General features: G+C 28.6%; 1 protein-coding gene and 1 pseudogene across 2 annotated transcripts; both read right to left on the bottom strand.

Moving 5' to 3' along the window:
• Window positions 1–556: 556 nt before the first annotated feature.
• Window positions 557–9,611, bottom strand: LOC147808243 (E3 SUMO-protein ligase RanBP2-like). The gene is made up of 3 exons (XM_087166289.1): window positions 8,725–9,611; window positions 6,385–6,549; window positions 557–778 (listed from the first exon to the last, which is right to left on the bottom strand). Exons 1-3 carry the CDS (start codon window positions 9,487–9,489, stop codon window positions 725–727), a joined length of 984 nt encoding a protein of 327 aa, XP_087022415.1. The 5' UTR covers window positions 9,490–9,611; the 3' UTR covers window positions 557–724.
• Window positions 9,612–9,652: 41 nt separating this feature from the next.
• LOC147808242 (uncharacterized) lies at window positions 9,653–16,141 on the bottom strand (annotated as a pseudogene). Its single transcript, XR_015434802.1, has 4 exons — window positions 15,884–16,141; window positions 14,182–14,312; window positions 13,443–13,688; window positions 9,653–11,346 (listed from the first exon to the last, which is right to left on the bottom strand). The product of XR_015434802.1 is annotated as an uncharacterized LOC147808242 (transcript).
• Between the last annotated feature and the right edge of the window lie 8,799 nt (window positions 16,142–24,940).

The raw sequence follows: 24,940 nt of genomic DNA, 5'->3' as shown, positions 1-24,940 counted from the left end.
CAAATTTTACAAATACGCAGAAGCAGAAATTTTATATTTTTAAAGCACAATTCTTATTTGACACCAAAAAAAAATTTATTAAATTTATCAGTTAATAAGAATATTCTTATATACACGAAATATTATTGGATTGAGATATAGCAGAATTAAACATTGGTAAAAAGTATGAAAACTGTTGAAAAATTTCAATTAGGTAATAAATGAAATTAATTTAAAAATATATATATATATATATTACTTAATACATAAAAAAAAACATAAAATTTATAAGATAAACTTAACAAAATTTCTAACAAGCTTACCAAATCCAAACTTCATGCCTATTCCAAAAACAGATTTAGAATCAGTGCCACCAAAAGACGTCTGACCAAAAAAGCTATTATTATCAGGCTTTTCTTTAAATGAAAAAGAGAAAGGCGAATTATTTGAGGTTTCTTTAGCTTCTGCCTGTGCTATAGCTTCAAAACGAGCTGAAAGAGATCCTGGAGTGAAATTGGAGTCTACATTTTTTTTTTTAAGTCGTTTCTACTTTGAATGAGAAACTCTCTAATGAATCAGATGAACTATTAGGCTTCTGGTCTTCAACTAAAGAAGGAGCATTGTCAATAGATTGTTTCAATTCCTGAGCTAGCTCTGCAGTTTTGAATCTAATGGCAAACAGTTCTGGTGTAGCTTCATTTTCAGAAAAGTCTGTCGCTGCCCATGTAAGAGATTTATCACCACGTCAACCAAATTTAATATCTTTTGCCAAGGAATGATTTAAGCAAACTTTCAAAACCTAAAAATAAACAATATTTAAATTATTTTTTTTCAATCTTTAATACTCAATAAATTACATTCTGTAATGATTGCATTATATTTTTAAGTTACTGAGAAAGTATAACTTTGAAATTTTAAGCAAATTTTCTCAAAAGTATATACCTCAATCTTCTAAATCAGGTAGATGAACTATTTTTAGATAGATGAATGCTGTTGACTTTTCCTACTTAGAACTCTGTTCCATTTTATTAATAAAAAATTTATACCAGAAATACCCACAAATATATGTCTGTTTTAATACACTAATATTTATGGCAGGGGCTCGCTCAAGTTTTGTGGCACCTTTAATCCTAATATTAAAGTTTCAGGTAAAGTCATTATCGATACTATTTTTAAAAAAATTATAAAATATATTTTCATAGTTACACTGATCCAAATAGTAATATGGTGGTTAATAAGAAATAGTGGGAGGCAAAAACTGATTGTTATATGGATGATAAAGACTAATTGTTAATTTCTAAATCAGTCGGCACTTTAAAAATTAACTACACAAACATATCCTGAATAATTAAGCTGTGAAGGAATGGAGCGTGAAAATGTCATTCTTTTCAACTAACAATTAATCCTGTTTAATAATTTCCGTTTCCTAGTCATCTAATTAATCTCAAAATTAGGCAAGGGGAGAAAAGAATATATTCATGAAAATTAGATTGTATTATATATAACTCTAAACAGTTAAAGTTATTATAATGATGGATTGCTGTTGAATTAATTGCAAAAATGTTGAATGGAACAATGTTATAATTACACTTTTTGTGTAATTCTGTGTAATTTTGTGTACACTTTTTGTGTAATTCGTAGTGAAAACTGATATAGTAAAGAAAAAATATTATTTTGGAAAAGGGAAATTTAAACACTTTTTTAAAAACAACTACCGAAAAAAGTACTATTGAGGGCTTTTAAGAAATGAAAATCAAGACGCGCCTTCAAGCACTCTCCTTAAGTTATCCACCCTGTTTTAGCAATAAGAGTTACGAATAAATACATAATAAAAGGACTATAGCTTGCCATATAACTTTTGAATGAGCATAAATTGCGCTAAAGGGGGAAAGTGTGATATGAATAATGACCTTTGACCTCCTCCACATCTGGACAATACTTCAGGGAAGTGGAGCGCAGGGGGGATTTTGAATACTTGTTGTAACCTTACTTACTGGCGAAGTTCAGTTTACTTACGGGCGTAAGTACGCCAAAATAAAGCCTTTACTTTCATAAAATCACTCTAAATATTTTTAGCCAATAAATTATGCAAAATAATTTTGTGTAAGTCATACTGTATTAAATTTAAAAGAAACAAGTTTTAAAAAATAAATATTAATTTAAAGCGATATTAAATAAAAAAATATTTCACTTAATTTTACTTTTTATTATTCCCAGAATGTTATTATTATTTATTTAAATAATGAATATGATGAATCATGAATGTATTAATAGTCTACAGCAATTCTGACTGTAACCATTTTTAAAGAAGAAAATGTCTCAATAAGTACCTACCAAAATATAACGAAAAAGTGTAAAAATTTCAACTGTGAATTTTAGTTGAATTTAATGTAAAATACAACAGATAAGCTTAAGTGTAAAATGAAAGGAAGAATAGATAAATCCTGAAATGTAATAGTCCTGTTTTTTAAATAATTATCGCTTAACTTAAAGATATGTTAAAGGAAAAAAAAGAAGAAAATTATTATACGTTCTTTTAGAAAAAAAAAGATTAAGTAAAATAAGCAAAATTTTGAGAAAAAGCACAAAAATAAAAAAAGGTTTTTAATACTAAAATACAAAACTGTACGAAGTAATGATGTGATGTTTGCTTTAAAATTTTGATGAATTCAACTGACGATTCACTTTGAAAACATGAGCTCACATAGAAATTACTTCTAACTTTAAATAACATACAAGAATTGATTTTGTGATTACAAAATATTATTAAATTCGCTTTTCGGAAAGCTAAACTTTAATTCTTTAGAACTAATTCAAGAATTGAATGAAAGCGCAAAATGTATATTTTATATCCAAATATAAATTATAGGTTTTCTACCATTTAGTTTTGAAATGGTAGAAACTGTATTGGAATGAAACAAACGTTTTTGTTAACTTTCTACGTAGTCACAAATTAGAGTTTAATATGAATTGCAATATACAATTTGAAAATATTATACAAGTTTCAAAAAAAAAATTAAAACAATAATAAATAGATAAATAATATTAATAATAATAACTTTAAGGAAATAGCATATTTAAATATTTAGTCATTATTCTCAAAGTAAATTTGTACTCTGACTATTGAAAAGTTCGTGTCCATGAGTTTAGTGTGAGGCAATACTATGTTTTGTGACCAAAATTCACAAATGCACATAAAGAAAAAAAATAATAAGAGGGAGAAAAGTTTTTCTCTCTCCTTTGTTTTCAATTTTCTACAAAATAAAGTAGCAAAATGGAGCAAAAATACAGATTATAAACCTTAAATTTTCTTGGTACTTTTTTTTAAAAATCATGTAACCGCTAAAACAGTGAGAAGCTATTTACTTAACTTAATCAAATATTTCCTTCATTTCTCTTCACATCTTTTATTCTTTGCATGGATTTTTGCTATCTCAAAATGAAACTTTTGTAAAGTCACTAAAAAAACTTTCAAGTTTTCTTGATTCGATACGCTGCTAATTTTGAAAACAGTTGCTACCGTTTTAACTCATGGCTATGCACCGGTGTTTTATAAAAGTAATGTGTGACAGTGAAAATAGATTAATCGAAGTAGTCTTGTTTGTTGCACAGTCTTGTCAAATTTGAATACTGATTAACACAAATGAATCACAAAACTAACATAAAAGAGTCACAAGAGAGGAAGGAGAAATGCACTAAAAAGGCACTGGAAAAGAACTGGTTAGTAAAGTTCTCATAAAAAGCATAACATTAGCTATGTAAATTTAAAGACTGATTCGATGTGATTTAACATTTTCGAAATAAAAAAAAATTGCAAAAGTTAGAAAGTACTTATATTTTAAAATATAATTTGTCTAAAAAATATTATTTGTACAATATTAGATCTGTAGGTGGAGAGAGAAATCAAAACAGAGGGCTGCGTGGAGTAGAATTGTGAAACAAGCTAAGGTTTGCAAAGGGCTGTAGAGATATAGAAGGAGAAGAAATCCCTATACAATAAGTGTACTTATCGATATTTAGAAAAATTTTTAGAGCTGCTGAAGAGTGAGCCTGTCAAATAGCATGAAGTGAGGACAGTTCCCATCCGTAAACTTTAAATTAATCCTTATGCTTTTAAATTTTTAAAAAATAAATCTAATATCTTTCAAATACTAACATTTATTTCAATGTTTAATTAAGTAAAATTTTGATGCATCATCCTGAATTCTACCAGCAGTTAAATCCATATAATTATTAACAAGGTAATATTTCCTGGTGGTTCCTTTTGGTGTATTTTTTTTTTAATTTTTAAATTTTTTTTTGTTTTTTTGAACCAACAAATGAGGGACCCCATACACAATTACTTAGCAAAGAACTACATCGACTTAGATGATAACACGCCGTATCCTCCTTCCATGTGGGTAGCTGACTCTTCTGATCTGTGGCGAACCACGAATTTTTGTGAGAGTTTTCACAGCAGGTTTAGTTTATTTTTTGGAGCAACAAACCCTAACATCTTTCTTTTTGTCAAACACCTTAATTTAATACAAAGTGATACCTACATTAGAATAAACACTGCCGAGGCTAGTGAACTTCGAAAAATAACAAAAAAAGAACTATTTATTAACGAAAAAATTGCCGAGTTTAAAAATGGAAAAATGGGATATTTTGACTTTTGAAATGTAGTGTCATATAAAACAAAGACAATTTAAAGAAAAATTTGAACAAAAATAGTTAAAATAAATTAAAGTTATAAAGAAATTTAACCAAAAATAGTTAAAATACATTAAAGTAAGAAACTAAGGTTTTATTGATTCTACTTGAATTGAAGCACTTGCCTTGAAAACAAAATCGATATTTTTTAAGTAAATATTAATTATTTTAATTTTTTGAAGAAGATAAAGTTTTCACAATTGTTTAATACCATTCTGTATTTTGTAATTTTTAATATTTTTTGAAATATTATTTATTCGTTTTTTTTTTCCTCCAAAAAGTAAGAATAGTTATATAAAAAAAAAAACAACTTTGTCAAAATACGCAGGAATGCAAATATGCCAATATGTTTGTTTTTATATTTTACTAGTATTATTATTCTCGTATAAATATTTTTGTTTTTACATGTCTGTATTATAATAAATATACAAATAAAATAAATAAAAATTAATAACAGTTTTTTCTTATTTTTAATATTTTTTCAATTTTAATAAAATGGTAATATCGTATGTGGCAAAGATACCATTTTAATTATTTCACTCTCAGTATTTAACCATTAAAAATTACATATTTTTATACATTCTAAAATATATGCTTTACAATGAAAAACTGTTAAAAATACTTTCACCGTGAACTTATTTTAGAGTAAATAGGTGGAAACAGTATTTGATTCCCACTTTGGGAAAACCCTCAAAATTGAAAAATAATATTTAGAGGTTCACATTTTTAATGTGTCTTCCAATTAAACGAATGAAACCAAAACTTATCAGCTATTCCCACATAAAAGAGGATTTTAATATAAATCCGTCCAATTCTGCCCATTTAAACATATTTATGTAACATTTCTCAGTATAATATTTATTGCGTATAGTTAAGAGCGGCGAGCTCTCTGCTTATCGCTTATAGCGTTTATCGCTTATCTGCGTTTTATGTATAATATTTATTTATTTATTATATGAGCTTGGAAAAAATAAATCTTTGACTCGAAATAATGAAAATAAGTGTCTATCAATATCATGCTTATGTTAACAATCGGAAAAATTTTAAAAAAAAAGAAAGGAACGAGAGAATATTGAGAAAGAATATCTTTTGGCGAAAAACAGCCAATTTTGTAGCTACCCTCTTAAACTAGTCTTTTTGAAATGTACTTCCTACTTTCTTTCCCCTCCCGTGACGAATTTTGGTGAGGAGGAGAGTTCGATAATTGATGTCACTGATTGAAGGGGATAGAAAATTTTGCGCAGTTCAGGTCGACCCGATAATTGATGTCACTGATTGAAGGGGGTAGAAAATTTTGCGCAGTTCAGGTCGACTGTAACTTTTTAAGAAGATTTCTGAATAATGATTTTTTGAAAGGAGAATCGATAAACAATTTTGGTTTTAATTCTTTGTGTAATTATTGCTAAATCAATTATTAATCACATTTTTTTCTTAATCATAAAATATGCACTTGTGTACTATTATCTTTAAATGGGAGGTTTATGTTATTTTAAATAGAGACTCTTAGTAAGAAAGGACCCATACAATCGGAATTCCTATGTCCTAAGGACCCCTAATTTCTTAAATCTAGCAAAATCACTGTACAAATACATAAAGTCCTTTTTTGTGAAACAATATGAAGAATAAAACAGATACTTCACAATAAGTTACCATTGATGAATACTATAATCATATAATACTTTTTATTTTATTTTAAATTTTATGAAATATTACCTGCTCTCTGCACATCAATAAACGTGTTTTTTTGGTCTTATCATCCAACAATATTTTTACATCACCAAGACCTCGTTCCTTCCATTCTCCATCACAAAATCGATAGAGCTTTGCTCTTTGAGTGAAGAAGGCATTTTCACTTTCTTCTCCTGTCTTAACTTCAACCTATGAAAAATATTTAAAAATAAAATTAACGGATTAGTTAGGTGTAAGGTCATCCTCGTAAAAGATTGTTATTAATTTGAAAAACTAATCAATTGGAATTGCTATTTCAGTAATTCAATTATTCAAATTATTTAAAAAACAGAAACATTGAAGAAGCTATAATTAATACACTATAACCACGCATCGCAAGTTTTGCAGCAATAGAGTTACAGCTTATTTTTACTGACATTAGGCCACTTCCAAATTCCATTTTCTGTTCACCAGTACTGCAGTCAGTTTTCCTTATGCTCTTTTGAGCACACAAAAGCATAGAAAGAGCCGTGGTGGGTCAGGGAATAGAGCGCTCACCTCTCAAAGAGGTGCCCAGAGTTTGAATTCCAACAATGACTGAAACCTATTCTGCATCTAGCTCGCACCACCCACAGTTCTGATGCAAAATTTACTCAGTGTTAGACAGATCATGGGTTAGAGTCCTCTTGCCGTCAGGATAACCGTGGCAGATTTTTGTAGTTTTCCTATCCATGTAACGCAAATGTAGATTAATTCCATTAAAAAGTCCTCCCCGAATGCAAATTTCTCTTAATACTTGATTCAGAAGTTCCCTTGTAAATAATCCATAGATTAATGATTTCATTACTTTTAAATATTCCATGGATTAACAATTTCTAAATAACCAATATGGTTTCACATATTTCTTAGTTTAAAAATTTATTTGCAAATAAATTGTCGTGATTGGCAAGTAGCACTTATTGTACTTTTTGTATTAGTTTAGGAGACAACCAGTTTAATAAAGAAAGCTAAATTTAAAAAAAAAAAAAAACTAGTTTCACACAAAACTTTATGCATTATAGATCTAGCACACACGGTCACATAAATTTTAAACTATTTGGAAACAATTACATTTTGTAAGACATCCTTGCAATTATTTTTTTCACTATCTTTAAGCTAATGAGCCTTCATTATTATACACGAGAGTATCAATTACAAAGCTGGAAGCCCAAAATATAAAAATTAAGGTCTGAATTGCCTCTAAATTTAAGGAAACTGATTCTTTAATGGGAGCAATTTCTAAAATACCAACATGACTTTGAAAGATATACAATTACTAATAGTTTCAGTAAATCCTGCACTTAAAGAAACATTTTTAACAGTACTCAGATTTTGAAATATATATATATATATATATATATATATATATATATATATATATATATATATATATATATATATATATATGCAAAAATGCCTTGTTATATAATAAAAGTAGGAGAAAATAGTATAAATAAGGTAAATCGTCAAGTAGTAGCAAAATACAAGGAATGATCTCTTGAGAAAATCAGCAGAATAGGATATAGTGATGGAGGGAGAAAAGAGCTTTTATATATTTCTCCCACATGGAATGTTCTATAGTACCATCAACTCAAGGGTAATTTTCACTAACAATGGAAGTAAACCAATACCATATTTAACACCCTATAAAGACTTAGACGTTCATTTTGTTATATACCTTGTTTCATGACACATAACAAAATTTCTGAATTTGAAAATTCTTCAATTCCTTTCCTGATAAATAATATTTATTCTTACTGTTAGCTTCAACAAAAATTTGGAAAATACAAATATTTCAGGACATTTACTGAAATTTTTAATAATTAAGGACACTTAAGAAAAAAAAAGGAAATTAAGGACAACTTTGAGCTTTGCATTTACTACACTAAATAATAACAATAAAAACAGTCATGGTATCATAACACATTATTGGATTGCTAAAAAAAAAATATTAAATGACATTTACTAGAGACCTTATTCAGTTTTTCAAACTAAATGAAATAATTTTCTTATCTACCTTCAAATCATCAAAGAAAAAAATTTAATAAATATATGCATAGTCTAAACACATCCGGTCTACGAGTCTCTGGGAAGACTAAAACTTGAATAGCACACTCAGACATACAATGAATAAACAAAAGTTTACACTTGGTTTAATGACATTTTAAGGGCTAGGGGTCCACAGTGTTTTTTTAATCATTATCTATTAAATCTTGATTATTCAAAAATTAGCTCGGGTCAGCTAAACATGAATATTAATTTTTTCTGATCTTTTTTAAGCTTTTATTTCATTGAGTTTTCAAGATTTTAAGGAGATCTGTTGCATTTATAAGCTTTTTGACTTACTTTAGGAGGTTGTGGGATCACAGGCGAGAAGTAAATGTTATCAGCATCAGAGGCTACAACTTCATCATCCTCATCAACATCAGATGGAGCAGCAGGCGAACGCGGAGATTTAGGTGTCTTGGTAGGACTGCGAGGCCTCACACCACTAAAGTTGAACTCGTACTTTTGAGGACTGCCGAAACGAAATTCTACAGATTCTGGATCAGATGGTTCAGGTTTCTGGGATTCAAGAGAACCAAAAGAAAAGTTTGTTGTTGCAGATGATCCAAACACATATGTTGGAGCTGTAGAAACAAGTGGTATGGAGATATTTGCAGATGGTTTTTGAGTTGTTCCTCCAAACACAGCCGGAGAAGATGTTACCGGAAGAGTAGGCTTAAAGCCAGTAACCTGATCAGTTTCAGTAAGTGCAGATTGTCCAAAAGTAAATGTAGATGGCTGAATAGCAGGTTTGCTACCAAATAAAAAACCATTTCCTGAAGCTGGTAAGCCAAATGAAAAATCAGAACTTGGAGAACTAAATTGAAATTTTGATTGTGAATTAGGCATTTTTTCAGAAGAATCAACAGATCCAGGCTTAGGTGTCTCACAAGATTGACATAAATTTTTATCAGATGTATTCCTTATCATACATGTTTGACAAACCCATGATCCTGGAGGTATTTTAAACAATTCTGATAAAGGTTTATTCTTTTTTTCTGATTCATCAGTTCCGATTTTTGTGCACCATATGCCAGGCTTAGCAGATTCACATGACTTGCACATTAAGTCAGTAGATTGATTTCTTACGTAACATTGAGAGCATTCCCAAGAGTCAGCAGCTGGTTTAAAGAGTTCAGATAAAGATTTTTGGTTATCAGGCTTTTGGGTTTCAGCAACTGAAATAGCATTTTTATATAAAGTTTTACAATAGACACAAGAGGACTGATTTGAGTTATTTTTGTGGCACTTAGAGTACTGCCATGAATCTGATTATGGCTCAAAAAGTTTATCAAAAGCATCTCTGTATCCTATGCATAAATCCTTGGATTCATTTTGGCAATTCTCAAACACATTGAAAAATTGCTTTGCAATGTCAACAGATTGCAGCTAATTTTTCTTGGCTCAAATCACCCTCCGAATAATCTTGAGCAAACCAAACCCATGCTTTGTCATTTTTAGGCAGAGGTTCAAGTTTCATTTCTGGAAGAATATAGTGATTAGCACAAATTTTTAAAACTTGATCTCTACGCATTAAAATTCTATAGTTTTGACTGTCTTTTATACACAAAATTTTTAATTCGCCAGTTCCTCGTTCTTTCCATTCCCTTGTTTGCAAGTCATACATAAACAGTTTTGCTCTTTCACAAAATTTTGCTTCGTCTCCTTTTTTGCCAGTTTTAAGTTCAACAAGAGCAGGCAAAGGCGCAACAGGTTTAAATTCAGCTGTTGGCACAAACTCTTCTGGTGCACCATCATTGCCTTTTGCAGAAGTGCTTAAATTTGAAACTATAGGAGAGATAGACAGAGCTCCCTTTATCAGTAGGGTGTGTAAAAGGTGAGGCTGAACTACTGACCGGAGCATCATTAGAATTAAACACAAATGTTGGAGTTACATTTTGCACCATTGATTGAAGCTTAGAAAGACTCGAAACAGAATCAAAAGGCTTTTGCGATTGCGCATTCACTGTTGGTGTCCAAGAGGCTTGCAATTTAAATGAGAAGTCAGGCTGTTGATTTGTAAATGGTGTATTAGATGCATTGGTATTTATATCTGTCATTTTGAATGAGAAGTTGGAAACTTGATCAATTTTTGCGATTGCTGGCTGAATATTAGAAAAAGGAAAACCCTTAAAAGGTGCATTTGAAGCAGTTTTAGTTTCAACTTCAGACAATTTCTCACTGGAACTATCCGAAGGTTTTAAAACTGCAGGAAGGGGTGAAGTAAACGAGAAACAGAAAAGTGACTGGATTTAGCATTACTCACTTTCGTAACTTGAGGTCCATCTTTAGATTTCGTCGAAACAACTAATATTTCTTTTTCTTTAAGATCTGGATCATTTACTTCATGAATAGTTGGAGAAGAGGAAAAGTGAAACCTCCAAATACACTTTTTGGAGGATTTTCAGTTTCTAGAGTCTTATTTACAGACGCTGAAGAGCCAAATGTAAATTGGGTGGAGCTGGAACTTTTTACGGATGTTACTGGTATACTAGAAGAAGGAAGAGACACAACTGGTGAAGTGATTACATTAGTGAAAGTAGGTTTTTTAGTCTCGCAAGCTTCACAGTACTGCATGTCAGCAGAATTACTAATATAACAGGTTGGACATGACCATGATCCAGATTTGTGTGAAAATTTAGAAGCAAATGGTTTAGATCCAGGAGAACTGCCAGTTGAAGGATTATTTGGACTAGTTATAATCTTAGTACTACTATTTTTTACTAATCTAATTGCTTTCTAAAAAGCTTCTTTATATGCTAAAGCGAGCTCTGATGTTTTAAATCGGATACAAAATTGTTCCGGTTTAAGTTCTTCATCAGCAAAATCTTGAGCAACCCATGTCCAAGCATGATCAGATGTTTTCAAAGGTTCAATTTCCATGTCAGGAAGAATATAATGGTCAGCACAAACTTTTAATACCTAAAAATAATTAATGAAATAAAATAAGCATAATTATATGAAATGAATATGATATAAACTGCATTATTAGAAAGTCAATGGTTAGTCTATGGAATATCTCAGTAACAAAACAAAATAAAATTATGGTAAACATTCAACTATTTGATCTAATGTGACTATAGGATAGGTCATATTCGGCTTAGATAAGATCAGGGTTGGCAGGTTTTTGACATGTGACAGTTTTTGACAGTTTAAACCATGGTTTAAACCGTCACGTCAAAAACCTCACTGTCAAAAATGTCGAAAATGTCAAAAACCTATATTCATATGTGAAATTTAATTAATACATAAAATTTATATATTTTTTAAAGGATAGTGTTTCTAAATATGTTGTAGAAAAAATAAATTTTAAATTTTGAAGAAACACTTATATTTTGAATAGTAATCAAAATCTTGTACTTTTGAAAACTCACATCTTTTGTAATATTATGTATATTCATTTTCATGTGTTATTGAAAATCTGCAGTGATATTATTAAGAAATTTATTTATAACCAAATTTAGTGTATAGTATAGATTATACTAAAAATTAGACATTTTTAAAGATGAACATTAGCAGTTTTGTACATTAGACATCTTCTTTTAAAGAAAAATCTTTTTAATATTCTTTTAAATCTTCTTAATAATCTTTTTAACATAAGACAATACCAATTTAAGTGCTTTCTGTTAAATACACAGAGTAGTTAGTGTCGATTTAAAGTATATTCAGCCTATTCATTTACTATGCTGAAAATTTAGTTTATCCAAATACTTCTGAATTTCATTTTGCTGAATAAGATATAGTTTTGTTGAATATCTAAATATTCAGCTGTTGAATAATTACTTCTTGCTTTCACGATATGCATTATTTGTATTCTTAATATAAATGGAGAAAAAAAAATTAAGAGATAAAAATTGTTTTAAAATGATAAGTGTAATAATTATAAATAAATATAATAAACAATATGAATTATATTTATCATTATTCATAAATATAACTACTTTTAAATTCAAATTAACATACTGGATAATAAAGATATTCGGTATAACATTAAAAATTTTTTTTTATACACTTGTATCAAGTTTGTATTTATACAACATAACTTGTAAGTTCCTTATAAATATTAGTTATATGTTCCTTATATGTCAAAAATGCATAGTAATGAACTTTTAATTTTCTTAAGTATCAAAAAGAAAAAAAAAATTTTTTAATTTAAATATTTAAACAATTTTTGTGCAAAATTTTTCTGCACATGCATTTGAATATAAATTTCTGAGATTTTAAATCTGTTATTTTACCTTAATTTTAATTAAAAAATATTTTAAAACCTGCTGATTACCTATAGTATAATTAAATTTCAATATAATGCATGGCAACTGTTGGTAGTTTTGAAGTTTATATATTTTCGTGGCAAACTTCAGTTTTTGATGGTTTAAACCAGTATTATACCCTTGTCATGTCAAAAACCACTTTTTGACGTCAAAAACCCAACCCTGGATAAGATAGAATTCGAATATGAAAAAGTTATCTAAGACCTAATCGCATGAATATCTCAGAGAAAGGGAAAAAAACTTAAACTTGCAATTTTAATCAAAACTCCAAATAAATTTTTTTCCAATATTTTTTACAAAAATTTAAAAGTGCATAGTAGAATCATTGATAACTTGGTCATAAAAGTGTCGTAAAAAGATAGCTTGAGAAACAAAGAACTGAACTATAACTAGATTGATGAAACTTCAGATAATACATGAAGTAACAAAATTAGAAAATGCTAGAAACTATTTCTAATGCAACAACAAAAAATCAATGATTGTCTAGTGGATGACACTTTAGGAATTACAAACCGTACTATATTGGACATGATGCTCCTCGAGCTTTGTGACCTTGATCAAATTACAGTTGATAATTTACATTTCAGATACTATAGAAAACATTCTGATGAGAATTATACATTGCTTTTAATCTAATTATTCTGAAACATTTCAACAAATAATGATAAAGTAAGACTTTATTTATGTTAACTTTTATAAAACTTTCAGAATTTAAAATTCCAACAATTGAAAACACCTGAAAATTACCTTTTAGGCCAGCATGTAGTGTGGGGAAATTATTCTACTTTCAGAACAAATTGTAAATCTGAATTGGCTGCATAAGGAAGTTCAGTAGTAGAAACCGAACTTGATACTGTGATCGATGCTTTATCTGACAAAAAGTCTATTTCCAGTAAAGCTTCTTCAGAGTCCTTCTCCTCTGCAGTTTCAAATATGTAAAGAACACTATCTTCAAAGCGCATATATCTTCGATCCCAGCCATGTTTGTTAATTCTAAGAAAAAGACAAATAATTGTATTAATTGAATGTAAGTAATTAAAGAATAAATTATGATCAATTTTGGTTTAAATTCGAATGTTTATTCAGGTGCTCTTAGGTATTGTTCAAGAACTATTCAGAAGTTCTATTTATTACTTTTTACTATGAAAAACTAAAATAACAGTTAAAGAAATAAATTTGTAAACTAACAGAAATATGACAGATACAAACTTGAAATATACAATGTTTAACTTATTACAACCTTGTATACTAATCCATAGCATTTGATGAAAATTTAAAGTAAATAACTTCAAGAATTCATTTGACAGTTGGTCTGGCAGAAATAAAGTAGATTTGTCTTGTAATTACTATGCAAAATTAATACAGTAGTTCACTTTTAGTATAATAGTCCAAGTTTTAACTATTCATTAATTCACAATTGTTTGTTTGGAGCTACTGTATTGTGATAAAACCAAATGTAAATAGTAGATACTAAGTTTAAACTTACTTTGGCACTTTTATCCATCCTTCTGATATGTTTGGAATTTCTTCAACCTTATCGACTGACAGAGAATTTCGGTAATCCACAGGTTTTTGGCAATGATTAAGCACATTTTGGATAACATTCTAACCGACATTCTACAAAAAATAAAAATAATAAATTAGGATAAAATTAATATCTTATAATGAATAAGACTTGAAAATTATATTATCTAATCCATAAATTACAATTCAGGTAAAAAAAAAAAAAGAAAGAAAGAAATTGATCAGGCATGTATTTTTTATCTTACATGCATCACCAGATATTTAACTACTTAATTAGAAATAACATTTAAGTGCCCCTTCTAATTTTAACAATAATGAACAGATAAGTGGCACCAAACTAGAAAGGAAAAAAATTGACCTAATAAGATAGACTTAAATGTTACTGAATTATGTAATTAAATATTTAATAAACAAAGTAAGCTTAATCTTTTTTACTGAAATGTGAAAGTCAGAAATTTGAAATGTGAAAGAGCTTTGCTGTTTTTATAGTTATTACTTAATATTTTCAAATACGTAGTGAACATTCAAAAAAGAATGTTTTAAGACTAACATGCCCAGCATGGCATGTAAAAATTTTAAGATTTTTCAAGCTCTTTGCATATAGCTGTTATTTACCAAAAAGTATAACCACGAATATAAGATATAGAACAATTTCAGTCAGGAAAAAAATTAAAACCTTATGTTTTTCATTATGAAATGAAAAGTGTGATGCATGTCTGGAAATAAAGCTCTATGACGTTCTCTTTTGCAAGAAATAGTGACAAAACATATACATAAGCTTTTCTTATCCATAGCTTTTTCCATTTAAACAATTTGGATTGATTTACTGATAATGGTTGTGGAACTAGCTGACTGTACCAAACAATCTTATTTGTTTTAATGCTAGAAATGCAAAGCATAATGAAATTCATTGTCCATTTACTGAGATTTATGTTGAAAGTGTTAAGTCAAATTATTGTATGGTCAGAAGGTGTGATAAAAAAACTTTTGACGAAAAACTAAAGAAGCAAGGAGTGGCCTTCAGTTGTCAGTGATGATTTAATAAGTTACATTGATATGAGAGAATGGAGTTAGAGAGAAAAGGTATTTTAGACCGTCAACTTTTTCTGATGAATAAGCTGGAATTGCATAAACAGTTTTGCATGAAATTGCTTCCAGGTACTTAAATTACCATAAGTTGTGTACCAATTGCGGGCTAAAAGTGCCTACAGATGTCCACAAAATTAAAAGACTTAGGGTTTTGATATTTTTTACCTGATAGAGATAAGGGAGAGACATAGTTCAGAAATTTGTCTAACCGACACATTCTTTGAGGAAGATATAAGCACGTTTTGTGCAATGATGAAGCACAACGTAGAAAAAAGTTCAAGATATGTATTTTTATATAAGAATAAAGATTGACTGAAAAAAGAAAAAAATCTTAAAACATAAGATCAGATTTTTTTCATAAAATTTTTTTTTGGATGAAATAAACAAATTTTTTTCAGAAGTTTTTGATGGGTCAAGCAAGCTAATGAGCTAGGTTTGAGTCTTATCTCTATCCTTCAAGTGATGAATTTTTTCTTTAACAGCACTAACAGCAAATTAAGTAAACTAAAGCTGAGCAGCAAAGTAACGAGACAAACAAGTCACTCAGAAAGCGCAAGAATAAAACAAAAAATTACCTTGTCATTTAACAATTGATCTTCCAAGTTTACAAAGCAAATGCAAGTCCAAGCAAATGCAGCATTTAGAATTTCTCATGCACATAACCTCACAGAAACGATGTGGTATTTTATGCTTCATTTCTTGAGGGTGGACAATTCTTTCACTATTTTCATTAGAATCACAGTTAGAGTTAGACTTGGAACTCGGCGAGTAAGTGATTGCAGTGTGCATAGCTCGTGCATTTGGAGTAGCAGGGGCATCAACTTTTGTAGCCGTTGATTCTGGAAAAGAATTTGGAAGCAAAACATTTTAACACAAAATTTCACAATGAAGGAAATTATATAATATCTAGAAGAATGTCGTAAACTTAAAATCATGTTTTATGCTAGTCATCACTCATAATTTAATCTGTGTAATCATATAATCTCATTAATCCAACTTGCAATATAGGATCTCCATTATGGTCTTCCATCTCAACCATTACAGATTATAAAACCATTACAGATATTAAAGTGTGCCTTTAAAATTTAAATTTTTATAATGCATTTTAAAAGTAAATGTCTAAATTAAAAAAGATCTTAAAGCATTTAAAATTTTACCAAAAATCTTAAAATCATCACTTAAAATTAAGAAATTTTGCACGTAAAATTTTAAATGCACTGTGGAAAAAAAAATATAACTTCTTTTTTTATGGTTTTTACTTTACTTGGGTGCTCCAAATTAATGATTCAAACATCTTTACATACGTCTAAGTTTGAATTTTATTCTAACAGACATTAATAACAAAAAGTTTAGGATCTACTAATTGAATAGATTTAAGTTCTTATGTAACAATCAGTTTATCCTTAAGAAACAAAAACAATACATAACAATCTAAAACTTTAAAAAAATTTTACATTGCAGCAAAACAAGTTATAAATAGTTACCAAATATTTAACTTTCTAGTTAGGAGCAAACCATGCATTATTTAGTACACAGAAATAAAAATTTAAAATATTTTTGAAAAACTTTTCTCCAAAAACTCAATAAATCAGGTTTTTGATGTAAAACCTAGAAGGGATGGGATTTTTCAAACCATGTTTATTACATTTCTGTTAAATTTTTAGTAAAATCATGCATTTTGAAAAATGTTGCTGCTTTTTATAAATTTACAGTTACTTATTACACACTGAAATATTCTACATATTTATTTAATTCTTCCAAGATTTTTGGAAATAGTTTTCGTTATGGATTCTAGTTCAAAACTTTTTCTCATACTTCTCTTCTTAGGGTTTTACTTTATTCCCATGAGCAGATGCAATACAATACCAGTAGAACTCAATTTCTTGAATTCTGTCAATTTTGAAGGTCAGTGTGGGTCTCCTACTCAAGTACCTTAGAACTGCCCCCCCTCCACCCCCAAAAAAGCACTATCTCTTCCATCTACAGTATTCCCCTTGTACACACTCTATTCCTTTCTCCACTCTTCTCATAGAGTATCATTCGAGGCAAAAGGCAGAATATATTAATGAAAGGACATGCTTTTTTCTCCTTGCCTGTAGCCATCTCACACACATCCCTTGTCTCTCTAAAATGCTTTACTCTTGGTTCATGATCTAATTCTAGGTGATAAAAGAACGACTTTTTGTTTTAAAACATTGAACTGAAAAATTGTTCCTATCAACTATAGCGATGCTGAAAAATTAAGCACTTTTAAGAACCTTGTACCAAAACTAAGTACTTTTAAGGGCCCTTGCTTTCCAAAATAAAGGTTAAGCAGTTTTTAAGGACTTTTAAGGAACCCTGCAATGTTGATTGTGATGCTGAAGTTTGAAGAAAGAGTGAACTATGTGAGATTCATCCCTGTTGGGTGCTTTTTTTGTGGTATACACATAATTAATTGTTCCTGAACCTTTCCTAAAAACTTCCAAAAAAACCATTTAAAAACTGCTTGAGAACATAATGTCAAGTAAACAAAAACTTTCAATCGGAGGAATAAACTTAAACTGTATCAAATAGTTCTAAATTCATTAAAAAAGCTATTTTATTTAACAACAATTACGTATTTTTAACTTGTGTTTCACGAAAAGCTAATCGACGTTTATTTTACACATACACCATCAATGTTAGAGAACTTATTGATATTTTACACATCATGAAACTGCTCCCCTGTTCCACCAAAATTGAGTGACAAAGATTGTGATACAGAATTATGTCTCTCTTTGTCAATAATTCATCACTTTTGGTATCAATTTATATGGTTTTCATAGTTATTTTCATCACTAAATCAGAGAAAAAGGTGAACAATTAGCTAAAAGAGTACACTCTAAACTAAAGCACTAATAACACAGCCCTGAACAGGAGTATTTTATCCTTTAACCATTTTCTGGGATCGTAACGACTGTCTACCACAGCACTACAACAGTTTCCATAATAGAAATCCAAGCCCACACTCGCACTTATAAACGAATCAAAGAGAGTTAAATACAGATGTGCTTATGCTTTCTAAAGCATCATTTCAATTCAACTCAAATGTACAAACACTACAGAGATAAATCTTAGTTGTAGAATTATTATTCATATCTTACCAATATTGTTTTTGATAAAGTCCATATTTATAACAGCATCATTATTAAGCTGAATAGTAGCATGCACGTTTCGAAATGATCAGGAAATCTGATTGTTCCACCACCATGTGTGACAAGAATTAGTCCTAACTTGAATTCTCTAAACTCTTCATAATTTATACTGTGGGGGAAATAAAACAGCATTAAATATAAGGTAGAATGCTTTAGAACTTATATACATGTTTATACATCTGTCCTCATTTTATGGGAAAGCATTAAACTTAAAACAATGGAATTTTTTTAAAAAAAATCATTGGCTTAAATCGTACAATTTGCTTTTAAAAAATATCATCGATTTAAGTCCTAAATAATATTTAATGATTGAATACCCAGTTTTCACACAGTATTGAAAATTAAATAAATCATTAATCCGCATTGCCCAAAACGCAAGGAATAATTCGAAAAACTGAAAAGCATAGTTTAAAATTCTTGTTGTTGGTAGTGAATTTTTGAAAGAAATAATCAGAAATCTGGCATTTGTTAAACAATATTTGATGTTCAAAATAAACTAACAGATAAGACTAAATTTGGAAGAAAGTGATATGAAACTTAAATTATATCTCTTTAACAGCGGCATGTAAAAAATTTTGTTATTTAATAAAAATGTTTCAATCATATAATTGTTCTTAATATATGTAAAAGTACTATTAAAAACTTATGAAATATGTATTTTATGGCGTATAAATAATGAAAGAAGTTTATCCTGATAAGAAAAAATCTGACATAAATTGTAATTTTAATTAACATTGATCTAATAACTAATTAATTTTTGAAAAAATTTCTAAAACTTTGAAGGCTTGATTGAGTCGATGAAAAATATACTCTTTGAAATTACTGAGAAAAATAGATTATTAACTTTTTTTCACTTTCATAAAAATTTCATTTTATCTGGTCATCTTTTAATTTTGTAACAAATATTTGAGGGGTAACATTTTAATATTGTTGACAAAATACTTATAATTAAATATATCTATTACACGCATATATTTCAGTTTTCATTAATTTCAATTAACTTAATTTAATTGTAGAAAACTTATATTACTTATAATAAAAATCGCAAAAACCACATCGGTTTCATTGTTTTGCAAGACACTGTACAGTGGTTCTGCATCTTAAAATTTTTAAAACTGGGAGCAAAGACATAGCTAAAAAATTATAAACTTGTTTGTTATTTTATTCTTTTTTTAATTATACATAAAATGTTTTCAGTATTTTAGTAAATCATTCTAACAATTTCTAAATTTTAATCATAAATTCCATTTAATATAAATATATTAAAATGAAATTCCTCGCAACTAGTGCTTATTCTAAGAAGCAAATAAAAGCATAAAATCATCGTATTATTATCAATGTTGTGAACAGATATATTACATTTATGATGTTAAATAAATAAACCAAAGAAACTTATAGGATTTTAGTTTATTATTTTTCCTTAGTTAACATAGTTTCAAGTGCTTAAAAACAAGTGCTTATTTTCAGCACTTGCCAGACATGAATGCAAAAAATTTAGAAATCTCTTCATTTTTTTAACTAGGCACTGAAGGATAAGTTTACAACCCCTAATGTGTTTCATAAACTAAAGTGTTAAAAAAAGAGAAACAATTTTATTTACCTAAATGCCATTTCTCAGGATAAGTACCGTCGAACTGGCCGAAAACCTGAAAATGTGATCACCACCTGGGCCTTCCTTCAGGGTTGAGCCCTTGAACTCAATGCCTTTTTGAACTAAAAAAAAAAAAAACATTTGAAAAAATTAATATAGTTTTAAAAACATCTTTCTTCATTTGTTTCATTCCTGAAATTATGAATAAAATATAATTTTATTTAAATGAATGAGTTTGTAGCTAAGTGTGTCGTAATTTAGTCAACTATAGGGAGCGAGATCTTTCGCCTAATGCATTTGCATAATATTCTGAGTTTAACTTTTTAGTGTACAAACCGGGGCTCCTGCCGCAAAGTTTTGAGACCAAATTAATCAGTCCTTCTCGAGAAATAGAGAAAAAAGAAAGAAAAATTACTTTTACGTAAAATGATATTTCATTTTTTCAATGATGAAATATGAGACGAAAAAACGTGAATACAATTCCAGCTTTATATGCATATGATTAGGAGTTGAAAGACTTGATTGTACCCTACCAAAAGATTTAAAATTCCCCCTGAAAAGAAAAAGAAAAATACTTCTACCCAAAATGATAATGTTCAACTTTGAAATGAGAAATTATGAGACAACATACTTATTAATTCGGCATAATATGCATTTAATTCTGAATCAACAAGCTTTTGGCTGTACAAAAGCATGTAATGGGTCTCCCCTACAAAATGTTTGAAGTCAAGGTGACCTTGAAAATCTGCTCTTCACAAAAAAAAAGTTGAAGGAAAAATAAATGCATGTAAAATGATACTTCAACTTTGCAATGATGAATTATGAAACCAAAACATACTTTATTACGACATAATACGTGTTAAATTCTGGGTTAACAAAATTTTGAAGGGAAAAAAATGCGGTCTCACCTGTAAAACGTTTAAGAAAAGGAGGCCGCCTTAAAAAATTAATCTTTTTCAGTCCTTTAAACATGGAATGAAAAAAATAGAATTTTTTTTTTCGAAAATTATACTTCAACTTCAAAATAATAAATTACGAAACAAAAGCACTTACTATTGCCACTATAATATTGGTCTCTGTTTTATATTTTAATGTTAAAAAAAAATAAAATATTATACGAAGTCTACTCAGCTTATGCAAATTAAAAATGCAAATGCTAATTTAAAAAAATTGATGAGTTTAAATTACTTTAGAAAAGTAGCATCATTGACTGCTAATTTTGCATAATTCACTGCAAAATTCATGCTAATACGGTAGATCAATGGCTTTGCAGTGTTCTACTTTTTTTTTAAAAAAAAAAAGAAAGCTTTTAACATATCAGTTCTTAATCTCTAAAATGAAGCTCTGTGAAAAATTTATGACAACCATTTTTGTGCTAGAGAATTTAAATACTGATATAGTAAAAACAAGTCAGAAATTTTTTTGGATTGCTATAGTTTAAGTGATGTTTGAAACTGTTTCGGCTGCTTAAGGTAAATAACAAATTAAATATGTCTTTGGCCACATAACAAACTAGAAATCTGACATGTATTTTATTGGTAAAAACTAATATATTCTTAAGTTAACAAAACGTCAACTAAAAAGTGCTTTAATTTGAATATTATACAGTTAGCTTATAAAAGAATGTTTAAAATTTAATAAAAAAATTGTATGAATCAAATCACTAAGCGAAATTAATCACACTTTATTAATATTTCCAAAAAAAATTGAGGGCATTTTACGCTTACAAATTACCCCTCCTTTAAGACTCTCTGGATTCTAAACTCTCTCCCTGAAGGTGAGAGAACATCATTTAAAGCCAGTAAATTGGCTCCCCCAGTATCAGGCATCCACCACTGCCTACTTAATTAAAATTAATAAATATTAAAAGGGCAGTTTTTAAACAGCAGTTCAACAACATTTTAATTATAAAAGTTTTACAAAAAAAAATACCTCGTATTTTCTTCATGCAATTTGACTTTCTTCATCACAGAAGCATTCTACCAATCAGCAAAGCCTACAAGTGAGAGACTATAACTTTGAAACCTTCCAGGAAAAAACGTTTTTCTCATAGTCAGCAAGTAACAAAGCACCTGCAATATAAGTGCAATCATAAGACCGGCGAATAAAAGAAAGAGTGAAGAATATATCGCTCATAGGCTGCAATAGTGGCACAACTCAAAAAAATCAAGTTTTGAGATAAGTGGGTTCAAAGTTTTCATTGCTAAGTAAAATGCATAAGAAATGCTTTAGTTTGCTTAAACGAAGATTATCTTCAAGTTGAATTAAGAGTTGTGCTAGTATCGCAGCTGAAAGAATTCTCATATTTATTCCTATTCTTAGTCCAAAACGCGTGTTTTTTCAGCTGTGCCACTAATGCAGCCCATGAGCGATATATTACATGATATTTTGTTCAGATTAGAGGAATGCAAAAATCAGTTACAGTAAGAACATAAAATGTGAAGGAAATAGCATTTTGTTTCACTTTGTGTCAGCAAAAATGCAGCATTCTCTCAGAGGAGATTTCAAGTTAGTCAATTTTAAAATTTTTACCAAATAAAATTGAAAATAATTTCATTTCTTATTTCAAATATCTCTTATTTCAAATAAGTTCAATTTTCTTACTTCAAATAAGTAGAACTCAATTCTGGTAGAAGAAAATTTTCATAGGGGCTAACACAAATTACTAAATGCCTCTGAAACAGAGAGGGAACAAGAAATTTCTCACAATGAAATCAATATTGTTACGATAAATCAATATAGGAGAATGAAGAAAAGGAGTCAAAGAAATCAACATGAGAGATATAAAATGCTTCACTTTAACCTTAATAGTATATTATTAATTAGGATGAAGATTTTAGAAAAATTAACTTAAACGTTTGTAATTTCAGATGAAAGGAAAAATTTCAGAAGCTATTTTTATTACAATACATTGCGAAAATTGCTTATTGCTTTCATCGCTAAATTAAACGTTACAGATACATAATTATGAAGAAAATTTTTTTTCACTTTTTTAACGCCTAATACACTTAAATGCTTCACAAAGAAAGCGATATTATTATGATAATAATAAACTCAAATAGATTCGAGGAAATGAGTCTAAAAAAGCACTTTATATTTTTTTACTTTAATATATTTTTCCTTTTCAATTAAGATGGAAATTGTTACGAAAATTTCTCAACTTATCTGCTATTTCAGAATTTTATTAATTTCTTTCTTTCATTTTTTGTTGCTAAATTAAACATTTTAAGTTTTTTGTTTTAAACATGTGTTTTATTTCAACCTTATTATTTTATTCCCTTTCAACTGAAATGTAGATTTTAATGAAACTACTTCAATAGTTCTACTCTCAAAAATTATAAAAGTTCATAAAAGCGAGTTTTTTTTTTTAATTATAATCTGATTTAGTTTGTTTAACATTATTATTTTATTCATTTTCAAGTAGGATGAAGATTTTATTGGCACTACTTCAATAGTTTGATATTTCAAAAGTGATAAAAGTACAAGAAACAAGTTTTATTTTATAATTGCACGACAAGAAGAGTAATTTTTTATAGCATTACCAAATTAGGCATTGTGTAAAAGTATGAGAGAAAAAAATGGCTATTTCAAAATAAATAAGAAATTCCTCACTGAAAAATCGACATTTTACACAAGTACTAATTAGTTGGGGAATATTTTAAGCAATGGGTCAAAGAAAGCAAATTAAACATTTGAAATAATTTATCCTTAGAAGGCAACAAATAACTATTTTGTTAATAAAAAATAAATTATAGATGTTTATAAAAACTTAATTAAACATCAATTATAAAATTAGTTACAGTGCCCAGACATTTGTCTTTTGAGTTCGATTATACCGACCTGTACTTTAATATTTATAAAATTAAAATGTAATTTATATTTTATAGCTCCAAGAAGACTTTTACCAATATTTATTATTTAATATTTATGCTATTTAAAACCTAATTCATTTAATTTCGTAAAGGAAAAAAATAGTTGATTGAGAACATTGTCTGAAATGTCACCTATCATCATTAATAGCAACATTTTAATCCACAAAAATCCTTTCAAACATAGTACCAAGCTAGTTTGAACGTATTTCAATAATAAATTTGGAGAATGCATCTGGGCCCGCATTTATAAGCATTTCTTTTGATGATAGTAATTTAGAAAAACTCACAATAAAGATAATAGTTGAAATCAATTACCCTTTATTTCATTTACTGGGATATGAGCCCAATCCTAACAGAAAACTGAGCAACTGGTGTGTATATGCTGCAAGGTACACTTTAAATTTGTCGGAACTGAAGGCCCTCTTATTGGTTGTTGTGTAGAAGTTTGAAGAAAGGCGCATAGCTGTGTGACTTATCCCTACTGTGTGTATTTGTGTCATATACACATTGTTAACTGTTGCTGATTTCAATTACAATTCCTTTACAATTTCCTTACAATACAATATTTACACAACTTATTTTCTTGATAAAATATTCAGCACAGTTAATGTTAAGTGCTTATTGTATCCAAAATAATGAGGTTGATGATTTATGTGAAATAAGTTTACATAAAAAATTATTACAACTGGAACATAAACACTAAAAATTTCCCCTGATATTTGTAACTGATAGAATTAATATTTCAGAAATGACTTGTTCCTGTACATAAAATGTAAGAAAAAAACATTTATATTTGTCAGTCGAGTTGAAAATAAGCAATGTTTTCTGAAGAATAATGAAAGACCACATTTTTCTTCGAATAGTGGGAAATGTATTGATCATTTAAGTACCGAAAACTTCAACTCGTTTCTTCCTGGCAATTTAGGCACTTAAGATTGAATATTTTGCTTAATTTTCTATTTTTTTTACAGAAGATTAATAAAATTCTCTGAC

The sequence above is a fragment of the Parasteatoda tepidariorum genome, chromosome 6 (genome assembly GCF_982258835.1).
Source record: "Parasteatoda tepidariorum strain Cologne lab strain chromosome 6, Ptep-v5.0, whole genome shotgun sequence".
Classification (NCBI taxonomy): domain Eukaryota; kingdom Metazoa; phylum Arthropoda; class Arachnida; order Araneae; family Theridiidae; genus Parasteatoda; species Parasteatoda tepidariorum.
Note: the sequence above shows the minus strand (reverse complement) of the source record. Positions and strands in the feature narration are given on the sequence as shown.

Coding starts and splice junctions, on each gene's coding strand:
- LOC147808243 (XM_087166289.1), bottom strand. CDS start 9,489: ATGTGCAAGTCATGTGAATCTGCTAAGCCTGGCATATGGTGCACAAAA. Junction 6,550..8,724: donor TGATCCCACAACCTCCTAAA/GTAAGTCAAAAA, acceptor TATTTTTCATAG/GTTGAAGTTAAGACAGGAGA. Junction 779..6,384: donor TATTGATGTGCAGAGAGCAG/GTAATATTTCAT, acceptor GTTTATTTTTAG/GTTTTGAAAGTTTGCTTAAA.